Here is a 13,561-nt window from a genome sequence, read left to right as displayed (position 1 = left end):
AGTTGTGGCTTGCGGGCTTTGTTGCTCCATGGCATGTAGGATCTTCCCAGACCAGGGCTCGAACCCATGTCCCCTGCATTGACAGGCGGATCCTTAACCACTGCGCCACCAGGGAAGTCCCCCTAGCTCTCTATTTCTGAACCATTAAAGGAGGGGACCCAGAGGGGTCCATTAAAAGGCGAGCCCAGGCTTTTGGGCTCTGAGCTGTGTGGGCACCGCCTGGGGCTGGCAGGGAAGGGCCAGATCAAGGCTGGTCCGAAACCGTCATCCGTCTTGCTCTGCTTTGTTCCAGGCCTGATCCATTCTTGGGCGAGGTTCATGCCCTGGCAGTGACACTCTCCTATCTTCCCGGAGGGGCCAGTTACCGCCCTCGGGCTCATCCTTCCCCCGAGGCCCCTGTCTCCCTACCACAACAGCCCCACAGGCCACCGCTCTCTCTCTGTGTGACGTGGTGTGAAAGCAGGGCCCACCGAGGGCTGCACGGGGGGTACGTGAGTGTGCTGAGCACGGGCACATATTCACTAAACGCGTGTCTCCAAGGCTGTTATTCGTCCTGATCCCATGTTTACCGTGACCAGGCCCTCCCGGCCGTGCTCTGGAGACCCTGGGTCCATCTGTAGGAGGCAGTCTCTCCCTGGCCTGAGCGTGGTCTGAGCGTGGCCCTGGCCAGCCCTGGGACTGAATGAAACTCTCCCAAGACAAGGTCATTCCTGCCGCAGGCCCTGGGCCCCAAGGTCTCCAAGGCAAGCTGCGCCGCTCTGACCCCCAACCCTTGACCCTCTGTGGCTCCCACCTGGCTGAATGCCCCCCCCACCCTCCCCATTCTGGTTCGGCCTTGGAGACTCAGCTGAACTGGGCCTCCTCCAGGAAGCCCCGGTGTGGGACCCACTGGCTGCACGGCTCCTGGAGCCCAGCGCAGGACACCGCATGCAAATCAGAGGCAGACACAGGCAGGTCGGCCCAGCTTCCGGCTCCTTGGAGACCACCCTCCGAGGCCCCTTCTGTGCCTCACCCTCACCTCCGTGCTGGGGCCGCAGCAGCAGGGACTGAGGAGCCCAAGCCGCCTGGGCACCATCTATAGAGGCCGCTGGGGCTCAGAGGCTGCACCTGCTTCTGGGGTTGGGGCGCGGGGGCCCTGCAGGGGGCAGCCCTGCCGGCCCCAGCCCCCTGGGGACTGGGCCTCTGGGGTGAGCAGGGGGCATGAGATGGGACGGCCCTCCCCCAGTCCCATCCAGGCTGGGCTCCTTGGGGTCTCAGCACAGAGATGGTGGAGCTGCCAGAGTCGGCCGGGCCCCGCCCCAGGCATCCCCATCCCAGGGAGCCCCTAGGCCCCCCCTTTGAAATCTGGGGCCTCTGCACAGGACAACAGCTAGAGCCGTCACGGCCGCGTGTAGCACGCATGTACTGTGCGCCCCAGAAGCACGTCACAGGCATCTCACTGGCTCCTCCGCACAGCCCTGCACGGGGGTGGCCAGAGCCCCACGGGTGAGGACACCCAGGCAGGGGGGCGGTGAGAGACGTGAGGCCCCAGCAAAGTGGCCAGGGAGCTGGGCCAGTGCCAAGGCTGTGCTCACAGCCTGCGGGGGCCTGGCCCCAGTGCCGGGCCGGAAGCCGGGTGAGGAGAGGACCCCTGCAGCCCAGGCAGGTCCCCGATGGGTTGTCACCGCTCCCATCGCCGCCACCCCCAAGGCCAGTGTTGGGTGCTCCAGTCCAGCTGCATTTGCGGTCAGGTCCACTGGGACCCCAGCCTTTCCCTGGGTTGGGCCCGGGTGCTCCCTCGTTCGTTCTTCGGTGTCCCCTTGGCCAAGAGTCCAGGTGACCATTGCCAGGCCGTGGGCGGCTCTCAAGATGTGAATGCTGTACGGTGGCAGCAGGGGGTGTGCCCAGAGGGAATGGCAGCCATTGAACTTGGGCCAGCCTTGGCCTTGAGTCAGGCCAGGCTGGGGTCTCCTGGGCGGGGCGACCAGAGTTCCCACAGGCCACCAGCTCCCACTGAGGGACGCCCCAGCCCCAGCCCAGGCCCTACCCCAGTTGCCTTTGGGGAACATTGCAAAACCCTGGCTTGGCTCTGCTGACTCCCCTCCCCGGTGGGTGAGAGGCCAGGATGGAGGCGAGAGCAGGCCAGAGGGAAGGCTCCTCCCGCCTCAGCCAGGCTGTGGCCCTGTGTGGGGGGTTTTCCATGCGGCACGCAGGCAGGGCCAGGTCCCAGGGCTCCCAGAGCCCAGTTTGGGGTCGGGGCAGGGGTGGCACTGGTGTGAAGCTGGGTGCTGTCGAGCCAGGCCCTATGGGCTGGGGAGGGGTCAGGCCCGGCGGGCCAGGGGTTCCTGCAGTGGGAGTGGAGGCTGGACGGGGCTCAGGGGGACAGCTGTGACTGTGGGCCAAGTCACCGGGACGGACCCTGACGGCTGGAGCGGCCCTGGAGGATTGGAGGCAGGATGATGGTGTGCTGACGGCGGGCGCTGGGGAGACCTGGGGACCACGGGAGCACAGACAGGGTTGAGGAGCAAGCGGGGGTCCTCCGGGCATGGCCTGGGGTGAGGGGCATGGAGAGGCCCAGGGCTGGGCCGAGCAAACCTGTGGGATGTCCAGGGGCAGCTGGAAAGGGGCCAGTTGAGGAGGCCTTTGTTGTTGACATGCGGGGACAAGGGGTGTGAGGGCCCTGACCCGGAGTAAGCCCCCGTGCTCCCTGCTGTGACGCCCAGCTCTGTGGGCGTGTCTGTAAGCGTGTGTCCATGAGTGTGGATGTGTGTGGATGGAAGACAGGGTGCTAGCCAAGGCTATCTGCTGCCCAGCCTCCTCTTCCTCCCCAGTCTGGGGAGGATAGCCTGGCTCCAGTCACCATGGCAACAGCCGCCCCTCCTACCAGCAGGACAGGGTTACCTTGTGGGGCTGGCTGTGCAGGGTTGGGGTAGGCTGCTTCCAGGGTGGGGCGGGGTGCAGCCCCCTGGGAAGATCCAAGCTGCTCCCCCCACTAAGGAAACACCTCCCTTGAGAGGCCACTGGGAACTTGAAGAGGCACCTGGCCCCGCTGTGAGGCTGCCCCTCTCGGCAGCATGGCCCCATGGAGGGAGGCGCTCACGACATGCTGGCCTGAGCCTCGGGCACGCCAAGGAATGGTGGGAGGCCAAGGGACCGGGCCTGACCTCTGTGGTCAGTGCGGTGGCCTGGTGCCTCAACCTCAGCTGAGCCCTCCTCCTGGGGGCCTCTCCCCGCCGTCTGCAGGAGTGGCCCCAGCTCTGTGGCCCATGAAGTTGCTGACCTGGGCCAGGCCTGCTTGTGGGGCCCAGAGCTATTTTTAAGGCCCACCGGATGGGCCTTCCAGGAACCAGGAAAAAACAGGCAGGGTTTCACACCCTGCACTGCTGGGGGTGTGGCTGGAAGTGGAGTGTGGATCAGAACTGCAGGGAAGGGGTGGCCTGGGGTTACTGACCAAGGGCCATGCCCAGGGCAGAAGGGCAAGAGGCCCTTGGGGCTCAGATTTGGCCTTGCCTCCCTGTACAAGGAGGAACACCCGGGGGAACACCTCAGAGCCTCGATGTGCCAAGCTGAGAAACGGGTGGGTCATGTCTGCCTGCAGGGTAAGGGCAGGGGGAGGTGGGCAGCACCTTGCCCGAGTCCTGCCCATTAGACGGGGTCACTTTGGGTACTGGGGGCCCCCAGTGCCGAGGAAACATGGGCCCTGGGTGGCTGCACAGGCAGAGATGCCAGCCCCCTGCCCAGCCTATTCCTTGGGCCAGATTGGGCCTGAAAGAGGCCCCCCTGCAGGACAGCCCTTGGTAGGGAGGGGCGTCCAAGTCCATTCTGACCCTCAGGGATTCACAGTCCGTGCAGGACACACAGACACACACACACACACACACACACACACACACACACACACACACACACACACACACACAATAGAAAGTCCAGAACACACAAGTCTGGACGAGATGAAGGCTCTGAGTAAACCTCCATCTCAGGAAAGAGGCTGCCTCCTCCTCCGTCCTCCACTCCCAGACTAAGCAGGGAACCCCTCACCACTCCCAGAGTCCCCAGGGGCTTCCACAGGTGGCTCAGCCCAGCTTCAGGGCTGGGGGAGGAGGGACACACACTGCCCCTTCCTGAAGGAGAGTGAATCCTGCTCTGAGTTTGGGGAGACTCAGGGTCTTCAGATCAAGACTCTGCAGCTGGTGGGGTGCAGGGGGTGGCCCTCAGCCCCAGGATGCTGGCCTCTCAAGGCTGACTCTCAAGGCCAGGGACCAGCTGGGCACACAGGCCAGGACACCCAAGGAGGACTGGCCTGCAGGTTCACATGGGAGGTCTGGCGGCCCAGAGGGGAGGCCACCGGGAACCTTGGCCCCTGTCGGCTAAGTTGGAACTGCCCTCAGAGTCACATCTTGACACCTAGATCCAGGATGCTCTCCAGCACTCCCACCCTTCCTAGCCCAGGACAGGCTAGGTCCAGGTGGGTCCAGGAACCTGTAGCAGCCTGATCTGAGGAGGAAGCCTCTGAGGACCATCCAGTGGTCCCCTGGAAAAACCCACAAGAAGACAAGAGCCCCTGGATTCCACTTCAGGGGCAGGCATCCTGCCTTGGATCTGACCCCATGAGGAACACTGTACTGGCCTGGGGACTGTGGTTAACCGGCCGGCCCTGGCCCTGCCTTTATGGGTCCACATCGCAGGAGGGCGGTGGACAGAGCTCCAAAAAGATAAAAACCTAAGAGCTGTACCAGTGGAGGGTCTACTCTCTGCCCTGGGAGAGTGACCGTGGCAGCTAAGGGATGTGACTTGGGGTAGGCTGGGTGTGCTGAGGGAGCCAGCAGGCTGGCCAGGGCCCCTGAGGCAGGTGAGCGCACATGCTTGGAAGTCACACCTGAAGGTAACCTCTGATGGGCCCAGGGATGTGGATGCCATGATGAGGTCCCAGCCTGGTCCCCAGGGGCCACGGGGAGTACCTGCGATGCCAGAAGGACCAGTACCTTGACCTCCTGGCTCCCCCAACCCTCAACCCTCTCTGGGATGGCTGTGGGAAGCAGTGGACGTCCTGAGCTCAGCCACTGGGACCGGCAGACGACTGCTCACACCTGAGCTGCTCAGGCTGGTGACTTGGGCTGAGGTTGGCAACCCGTGGGTTTGGATGAGTCTATACAAAAGGCAGAGGACAGGCTCAGGTCCAGACGAGGGCCCTGAAGACCTAGTCTGGCTCTGGCTCTGACAGAGGCGGGCAAGGTGGCCTCCCTGGTAGAGGTGGACAGCAGCTGGGCCTGGAGGGCAACCAGGTGGGTGGAGAGCCGAGGAGGGCTCTCCAGGCACGGGGTCAGCAGGGCAAAGTTCCTGGGAGGGAGGCGGAGTCAGGGAGGGACCTCGGGCTGCGGGCTTTGAAGTCAAGCCCGGGTAAGAACGAAGGCCCGGGGTAGGCAGAGTGGAGCCTCAGCCCACCCGGGGGCTGCGAGGCCCGGGGCGCTGTCGCCCGGCGGGGTCCCCCAGGGGGCGGAGGTGCCAGCCGCTCCAGGCCACGGGCGCGTCGGGGTGCGCGGACTGCCGGGAGGTACGAGCACAGCCTGGGGTATCGGGGGCGCCTCCCGGCCCCCGCCGCTCCTCGGGACCCCACCGCCGCATTCCTGGCTCAGCCGCCCTCGCCGGGCCGGTGTAGCCGGTGACCTTCCCGGCGCGGCCAGGGCCCTTGCCGGGCTCCCCGGTCGCACCAACCCCGCCCGTGCGCTCTCCACAGTCAAGGCAGACAAGGAGAGCTTCGAGAAGGTGTATCAGGTGGGCGCCGTGCTGGGCAGCGGCGGCTTCGGCACGGTCTACGCAGGCAGCCGCATCGCCGACGGGCTCCCGGTGAGTCTGGCCGCCCGGCACCCTGGATTCTCGGCCCGCGCGCGTCGTTGCGTCCGCGTGGGCCTGACCACTGGTCCCTTCCCCCCAGGTGGCCGTGAAGCACGTGGTGAAGGAGCGGGTGACCGAGTGGGGCAGCATCGTAAGTGTGGGCGGGGAGCGCGGGGCGCCGGGCGGAGCGGGGGACGCGGGCGCCGGGCGGAGCGCGCTGACCGCCGTGTCCCTTAGGCCGGCGCGGCTGTGCCCCTGGAGGTGGTGCTGCTACGCAAGGTGGGCGCGGCCGGAGGCGCGCGCGGGGTCATTCGCCTGTTGGACTGGTTCGAGCGGTCCGACGGCTTCCTACTGGTGCTGGAGCGGCCCGAGCCGGCGCAAGACCTCTTCGACTTCATCACGGAGCGGGGCGCGCTCGACGAGGCCCTGGCGCGCCGCTTCTTCGCGCAGGTGTTGGCCGCCGTGCGCCACTGTCACGGCTGCGGGGTCGTGCATCGCGACATCAAGGACGAGAACCTGCTGGTGGATCTGCGCTCGGGCGAGCTCAAGCTCATCGACTTCGGCTCGGGTGCGCTACTCCGCGACACCGTCTACACCGACTTCGACGGTGAGCGCCCTCCCCGCGGCGAGGGCCGAGGGGCTGGCGACTGTTGGGGCCGCGCGCCGCACCGGCTTGCCCAGAGCGAGGCCTCGGGCCGTTGGGTCCGGCAGGTTGGGGCGCGGGGCGGACTCCAGACTCCTCTTGGCCGGCACCGCCTCGGGCCTGACTCCAGACTCCTCTTGGCCGGCACCGCCGCGGGCCTCCTCTGCGCGCGTGCGGAACGCGGGGGCGCCGCGCAGAAATCCCCGCATTGCGGTGCCGGGGAAGCCGGGGCTCCCCGCCCCTCCCCTTCCCGGTATCCTCACCTCACATCTGTTTGTTGTGAAACCGGACCCCGCGCTCATGTGACCCGCCTCCCGCGCCGGGCCAGCTGGGGGGGCGGGGCGGCCGGCGCCCGGGGAGGCCACGCCTGCCGGGGTTTTTCCAGGGTGAGGACCGGGCCCCGGCTCCAACGCGGAGAGGATCAGCTGGGAGCCAGGGGTCTCGGTGTTCGTGTGCTGCCGGCCTGGTGGGGCGCCGACCCGGCAGCCAGTCTGCTAAGCCCCGTGTGTCCCCCAGGCACCCGCGTGTACAGCCCCCCGGAGTGGATCCGCTACCACCGCTACCACGGGCGCTCGGCCACCGTGTGGTCTCTGGGCGTGCTGCTCTACGACATGGTTTGCGGGGACATCCCCTTCGAGCAGGACGAGGAGATTCTTCGGGGCCGCCTCTTCTTCCGCAGGAGGGTCTCCCCAGGTGCGCTGAGGGGCTGGGCCTGCCACTGGTGGCGAGGTGTCGCGGGGCGGCCCTGTCCTGACCCCCTCTTCCCCCACAGAGTGCCAGCAGCTCATTCAGTGGTGTCTGTCCCTGCGGCCCTCTGAGAGGCCCTCGCTGGACCAGATCTCTGCCCACCCCTGGATGCTGGGGGCTGAGGGGGGCACCCCGGAGAGCTGTGATCTGCGGCTCTGCGCCCTGGACACGGACGATGGGGCCAGCACCACGTCCAGCAGCGAGAGCTTGTGAGCAGGGCCTGCCCCTGGCCGTGGGAACCGGAGGGGACCCCTGCGCTATTATGCCCGGGCCCTGCGCTGGGCCGGCTCTGCCGGGCTGTCTGCTCCTTGCGAAAAGCAGTGACCTCTGACCCCTGGTGACTTTTGCCTCTGGCACCGGCCGGTTCCTTTGCTTTGAGTGCCTTTTCGAACGCTGCTCTCACGGGACTTAGTTTTCTCAAGCTCTGTCTGTCCAAAGACACTCTGGTCGAAGCCAGGTCCTGCCTGCCCACGGCCGGCGCTTGACCTGAGACCGGAGCTCTCCCGTGTCCTGTGGCCTTGTCTCACGTGGGCACGGGGTCCCTCATCATGCCCCCCCCCCACTCTCGTGTCTCGGTGTTCGTCTGGGCACGTCTGTGCACAAGCAGTGCGACGTTCAGGCCTTGCCGCCCGCCCGCCCGCCCGCCCGATGCGTGTGCAGGCCTTGCCGCCCGCCCGCCCGATGCGTGTGCAGCCGTCTTATTTATGGTGTGACCCCGACGAGGGCTATTTATTGTTTAATTTATTTGTGGAGGTTCCTCCCTCCCAGCAGCCCTAGCTCCTCAAGGCCTGTGGGCAGAGGAGGGGGCGGCTGTGCGTGTGGACCCCAGGTCCCGATCCTACCCGTGTCTGTCAGAAGGTGGACTTGTACAGTGGCTAATTTAAGGGGAGTGGGTGACCCCGCCCCCTTGCGGCTCTGCGCCCTTGGGGGGTGGGTTTTAAATTATTGACCTTGTACAGTCTGCTTGTTGGCTCTGGAGGCTGGGGGGTGGGGGGACAGAGTCTCAAGCCTTTAATTTATTTCAGCAGTTGTGTTTGTGTGATCCCAGTGTGCGTAGGCACTGCGGATAGGGTTTTCTTTCAGTTCAAAAGTGAGATGTCTGGAAATCATATTTTTTTATACAGGTATTTCAATTAAACTGTTTTGTATGAAATGGAGATTCTGTGTTTACGGGGCTGGGTCATCTTGGGTAAGAGAAGAGGTTTGGGGAGAAGGGACCTCTGGTCCCTGCATAGCTCCCTCTGCATTTCCTGTGGGGAGGTAGCCGCACGAGGCGGGGAGGTGGCCGCACGAGGGGCTCAGGCGCTTCCCTCCCAGCTTTTGGCCTTCTTGCTACCCCGTTTGGACCCTGCTGCCCCAGGGGAGTGGGAAAACACTGTGCCCTCAGGGGCCCCTGGGGGGAGGAGCAGGGAGCCAGGTCCTGGGGGGTGTTGCCAGCACGAGTCTGGGGCCATGTCTGGCAGTGGCCCCAAGAGGCTGGAAGGGGTTCTGAAGCACGAGGAGAAGTTTGCCAGGGGAAGGGGGTGGGAGGTGTTCCAGGTGCGGAGGACAGAGGTGGCGCGGTTGGGCCCCGGCCTGACAGGTGCAGGGTGAGGTGGCGGATGGGAGCCACAGCCAAGTCCAGTTGTGGACACGTGGGCCAGGCTGCAGTGTGAAGGGCAGTCCGTGGAGCGTCTGGCCATGCCCTGCCCCGCCTCCACGGGAGCCCTGTGCTGGGCGTCTTGCGCTGGGGCAGGTGCTGGAGCCCCCAGAGGCCTGTCCCTGGGTCCCACGGCCCAGGTCCCGTGTCTCATGCCTGCTGGTGGGCCCTGGGAGCAGAGTTGGACAGAAGGGCGTCCGGGGGCCGAAGGTTAGAGCAGAGGCAGGAGGTTTTGGAAGGCGAAGCTGGAGGAAGTGGAGTCGGCCTTTCCCCCGGTGGGCAGGCGCTGGGGTGCGGCTCCGGCCTCGGCCACTCAGAAGTCAGCGGGCGTCCGTGGCCTGCCTGGGGCCTGGCGCCTCCCCCCGGAGCTGCTGCTGCGCCCCAGGCCTCCCCGGGGTGACCCCCGCAGTGTGTGGGGTGCCGGGCAGCACTGCCCGAGTCCTCCCAGGCTCCGTGGGGCTCTAACCCGTTGCTCACCCTGCCTCTCCGCGGAGCGGGGCACTCGGGCGGCAGCCCCGCACCCAGGCTTGAGGACGGGCCCCCGCCCCCCACCCTGGTGACAGTGATCCACGTGACACCATGATCCCGGCTCCCCCTCTTGCCAGCTGAGGGTGCACCCGGCCCATTTACCCCCCATCCTCAGTCGGTCTGTCTTTCAGACCATCCAGTGAGCACTCCCAGAGCTCGCCTTAGTGTGGGACCCAGTCCGGCTTGGGGAGGGCGAGGCGCCCCCCACTGAGCCGCCAGGCACTGCAGCCTGCTGGGAAGGCAAGGGACTCGTGGAATTGGGGACCCACTTGCTGGGGATGGTCTGGCCACTGGTGCCCCTGGTGTCTGCGGGCCCCTCTGCCGGGGTGGGGTCTGTCCTGGCAGTCAGTACTGGCGCTGTCGGTGGGGCTGGGGGCTGGGGCTGGGAGAGGGGGCTCCTCTGGCGCAGGGCCTCTTGGGACCAGGATGGGGTTGTTCCCGCGGGCAGGACCCCCAGCCCCGCCTTGAGGCTGCTGGCACCGTCGGCTGTGTGGACGGCCTGCGGCTGGAGCAGAGGGGACAGGCTGCTTGAAGACCGTGGAGCGCCCGACCCCCCAACCCCTGTCCTGCCCTCCTCGAGGCTGCCAGCTTCTGGGCCAGGCCCAGGCTTCTTCTAGCAGCCCCAGTCCCAGGGGCTCCCCTGGTCCAGGGGCTCTGACTGTGTCTGCCCGGCCAGCCCCCATCTCCACTCAGCCTCTGATATCTTGACCCGTTTAGTATCGAGGCTCCTTTAGAAACACTTGCTCACCTCCAGCCCTCAGGGGCTTTCCTTGGGGTTGCACAGAACCCCGAAATCATCACGGAAAGAACCGGAAACCCGAACGCGCTATGGCCCTCGGGGGTGCGAGCACCTCTGCTCGGAGGCGCCCACGCCCACAGGAGCGACACAGTACACCCCGCACTGTGCTCCCGGCCAGGCCTCCTGGGGGCCGGTGGGTGCTGGCCAAGCGATGAGGTGGTGGGCGGGCCACCTCTCCGGGCTGCTCACCTACCTGCCTGAGGCCGGCCCAGCTTCCCGGGCAGCGTCTGGGAGGCACATCCAAACCCACTTGCCACAGCTGTCAGGGCCTCGCTGTTTTTTTTCTCCGGTGCAGCCCCCAAAAGGAAACCTTGGCGTGGCTTTGGTGCCTCGGCTTCTGAGAAAAGGGAAGTGAACCCACCTGGGAGCCCCACCCAACCCTCTGGGCACCCAGACCCTGGCTGGGGGAATCCCCGTGCTCTCCGAAGGGGACAGGCTGGGTGGCTCCCACGGGGGCGGTGGAGACTGGACAGGCAGGGGCTGGGGGGCCATCACCTGCCTGCGTGACCCTGGCCCTGAGCACTGCGGCTGGGAAGGGCACCCGGGTCTGTGGACGCTGGCACGTCACAGGCCCGGGCTGGAGCAGGACAGGGTACGCGCTGAGCTGGAGGCACACGGGGGCCTCCGGGGAGGGCACCCTGTGAGCGGCGGGGCCCGGGGTCCTGGGCAGGCGGCAGGCGGCAGGGACGGTGTCGGCCAGGCCCGGCCGGCCCACAGTGCAAGGGTAGGGAGAGGAGCTCGTTGGGCCCAGTTCATCCCTGACCTGCAGCTGTGGCTGAGGGGTGCAGGGCCCAAGCTGATTTGCTGGCCCTGGGGTTCCTCAGTGGGTCTGTCCCCTGTCTGCAGAGGTCTCTGATTGGGGCGGGGCGGGGGGAGCTGCCTGAGCCCTGGGCACATGACTTCCAGGCAGCCTTGGCAAACCCCTGAGCTTCGATTACACAGTTGACACCCCGCTCTGCCTGCCCCCCGCCTGGTCCCCAAGGGTTCCTGGCAGTCAGGCCTGTCCGGGCAGGGAGGGGAGCAGGGCCTGCCCCTCCAGCACTGGTTACGGCCCTCCTCCTGGCCTGGTCCCGGCAAGAAAGCCCTTCCCAGGTGCCGGCCAGGGTGCGGTGGTATGGGGGCCTGCTCCTGGATGAATGAATGAGGGGCCCCTCTTTTGGGGATAGGTCACCTATACTCGGCACTGAATGAGTCAGGTGAGGGAAACTGAGGCTCAGGGAGGTCAGGGACCCACCCAATGTCATAAACAGCCAAGAAGACCACCCCACCTAGGGAGGGGAGGTGCCCTAGGGCAGGACCCCATCTTCCTAACACACAGAGCTCGGAAAGGTGGGCTGGCTCTGACCTGGCCTCTGGCCCCCTCCTGCCCACCCTGCTGCCAGGAGGCCGCCTGCCCTGATACGAGGCTCAGGCCTTTGGTGGGCATGGCACCTGACATCACTGGGCCTGCACACCTGCTGGGGAGGCTGGCATCTGGTCCAGGGCCTTCAGGCTTCCCCACCCCAGGCAGCCCTGCAGGAACCTGAGCCAGTTCCTTGGAAGGATGGAGAGGAGAGCTGCTGATGCCCGAGGCACCAGGCCAAGCCCAGCCCAGGAGCCATCTGCCCCATTCCTTGCGGCCCCCAGGTCCCCTCCAGAGCCTGGGCTATGGGGAAGGGGCTGGACTGTGACGGTGAGAAGGCCCTGCTGGTGTCAAGTGGCAGGGCCTCTCTGGGTTGTAGATGCCCTGGGTCCTGGGACCCAGTGACTAGGAAGCCTGGGAGGTTCCACCCCCTGGGCAAGGCCGGCCAGGAAGCCAGGGTTCCTGGACCACTGGGGCACTGCCCGAGGCTGTGTGAGCCTGAAAGCACCAGGCCGCTTGCTGGTCTCCCACTTCTCACCTTGGCAGGGGGAACGGGGCCTGGAGACGTCTGGACTGGGGTTCATATCACGGCGTGGCCCGTTTGATGGGTCCCCACAGAGGCACCCCCATCCTGGTGAGAGTGTGGGGAGGGGTCTGCAGCCCCACCCTGTGGAGCACCCCAAGGGGGTCGCCCCAAGCCTCCTGACCCTCCCTGCCGGCTGGCTTCTGCTCACCACGCCTCCCCCAAGCCGCCTCAAAGGGCCCTTTCCCTCTGGAGGGAAGCAGACACTCCTGACCCCAGGGGCTCACCCCTGCCAGAGGGGCAGTGACCCAGACAAATGGGCATGATGGTTTCGGGATGTGACAGAGACATGGTGGTGGGGTTCTTAGGGGTCGCTGTCGGCCTTCCTGCTGAGTGGGCCCGAGAGATGGCACTGGCAGCTCTGCAGAGATCTGGGGAGGGGGCGCCGGCAGGGGGAACAGCAGATGCAAAGGCCCTGAGGCAGGTGGAGGAGCCCAGGCCCAGCTTACTCAGGGCTGGAAGCAAAGGACAGACACAGGAGGGGCTGCACAGCCTCCACCAGCACACGCGCTCCTGCAGTGGCCCTGGATTCTCCCGACAGCCTGCTCCACCTGGGTGGGCTAAGGGGGTGGGTAAGCTGAGGGGAAGGAGGTGGGGGGCTTCAGAGGCCCTGAGCCCTGAGCAAAGCCGTGGGGCCGCTCTGGGCCTTCCTGCCCAAGCTCCTGCCGGTCGCAGCGCTCTCTGCTGAGAGATGGGGGTTAGGGTGCAGCTGGCCCGCAAAGCTCAGCGTGCTGGCTGCCGAGGTCCCTGGTGCCGTGGCTGACTCCGCATCCTTCTCAACAGGCCACAGCAGTGGGGGGGGGGGGGCCCCCTACCCAGGGGCCGAAGGAGGCGCCCAGTGACCCGAGCCGGCCCTGGAGCAGGTCAGGGGCTGCTGTGGGGTCCCGGAGTCCCAGCTCTGCCCCTGCCCAGTGCAGGCCACTCAGCAGCCACCTGTCTCCCCTCCAGAAAGGCCCAGGGGTACCACAGAAAGGGTGCGTGTCTGCCCTTGACGGTGTGCGCGTCTGTGTGTACCTGTGGGCGTGTATGTAGTGTGTGTGGGTGAGCACCTCTGTGTGGTCTGTGCATGTGGGTGCTCGTGGGCACGGGCACGTGTGTGTGCACCCGGGCAGGACCTCATCTAGGCAGAGCCCGGAGCCAAGACTCGGGGTGTCCTCCCCCCGTGTTCCGCAGCTGCCTCCGCTGTGTGACGCACCCTCCCTTCAGACGCCGCAGCAGCCCGTGGGGGAGCCCCTGTGACTCAGCGCCTGCGGGGGGGCTGGGAGGTGACAGAGGAGGAGGCCGGAACCGGGCAGAGAAGAGGGCAGGAGGCTGTGGCAGTAAAGGTCCTGGCCCCCGAGCGCTCCCACCGCCCAGCGGCCACCTGCCGCGGTGGCAGTGCGGTTACACGCGTGTACGGTGTCAGGGCACAAAGGCGTGTTGGCCCACGTGTAGGGACCGTCTTCAGCCCCCGAGGGGGCTCAAGA

General features: G+C 66.4%; 2 protein-coding genes across 2 annotated transcripts; one reads left to right on the top strand and one right to left on the bottom strand.

Annotated features, from left to right (window-relative positions):
• The first annotated feature begins 2,524 nt into the window (after window positions 1–2,524).
• Window positions 2,525–8,357, top strand: PIM3 (Pim-3 proto-oncogene, serine/threonine kinase). Its single transcript, XM_024737394.1, has 6 exons — window positions 2,525–2,534; window positions 5,639–5,826; window positions 5,915–5,965; window positions 6,052–6,421; window positions 6,974–7,150; window positions 7,230–8,357. The coding sequence occupies exons 1-6, from the start codon at window positions 2,525–2,527 to the stop codon at window positions 7,415–7,417; spliced, it is 984 nt and encodes a 327-aa protein (XP_024593162.1). The 3' UTR covers window positions 7,418–8,357.
• Window positions 8,358–9,498: 1,141 nt separating this feature from the next.
• On the bottom strand, window positions 9,499–11,596 carry LOC112394601 (vegetative cell wall protein gp1-like). The gene is made up of 3 exons (XM_024737392.1): window positions 11,516–11,596; window positions 10,532–10,945; window positions 9,499–9,876 (listed from the first exon to the last, which is right to left on the bottom strand). The coding sequence occupies exons 1-3, from the start codon at window positions 11,594–11,596 to the stop codon at window positions 9,499–9,501; spliced, it is 873 nt and encodes a 290-aa protein (XP_024593160.1).
• Between the last annotated feature and the right edge of the window lie 1,965 nt (window positions 11,597–13,561).

This window comes from Neophocaena asiaeorientalis, unplaced genomic scaffold (genome assembly GCF_003031525.2).
Source record: "Neophocaena asiaeorientalis asiaeorientalis breed wild unplaced genomic scaffold, Neophocaena_asiaeorientalis_V1.1 scaffold242, whole genome shotgun sequence".
In the NCBI taxonomy this organism is placed as follows: domain Eukaryota; kingdom Metazoa; phylum Chordata; class Mammalia; order Artiodactyla; family Phocoenidae; genus Neophocaena; species Neophocaena asiaeorientalis.
The sequence above is the reverse complement of the archived record's forward strand: the minus strand, read 5'-3'. Positions and strand labels throughout refer to the sequence as shown.

Coding starts and splice junctions, on each gene's coding strand:
- PIM3 (XM_024737394.1), top strand. Junction 5,827..5,914: donor GCATCGCCGACGGGCTCCCG/GTGAGTCTGGCC, acceptor CCTTCCCCCCAG/GTGGCCGTGAAGCACGTGGT. Junction 5,966..6,051: donor TGACCGAGTGGGGCAGCATC/GTAAGTGTGGGC, acceptor CGTGTCCCTTAG/GCCGGCGCGGCTGTGCCCCT.
- LOC112394601 (XM_024737392.1), bottom strand. CDS start 11,596: ATGCCCACCAAAGGCCTGAGCCTCGTATCAGGGCAGGCGGCCTCCTGG. Junction 10,946..11,515: donor AGGAGGGGGCCAGAGGCCAG/GTCAGAGCCAGC, acceptor TGCACCCCTCAG/CCACAGCTGCAGGTCAGGGA. Junction 9,877..10,531: donor GGGTTGGGTGGGGCTCCCAG/GTGGGTTCACTT, acceptor CCTCTGCTCCAG/CCGCAGGCCGTCCACACAGC.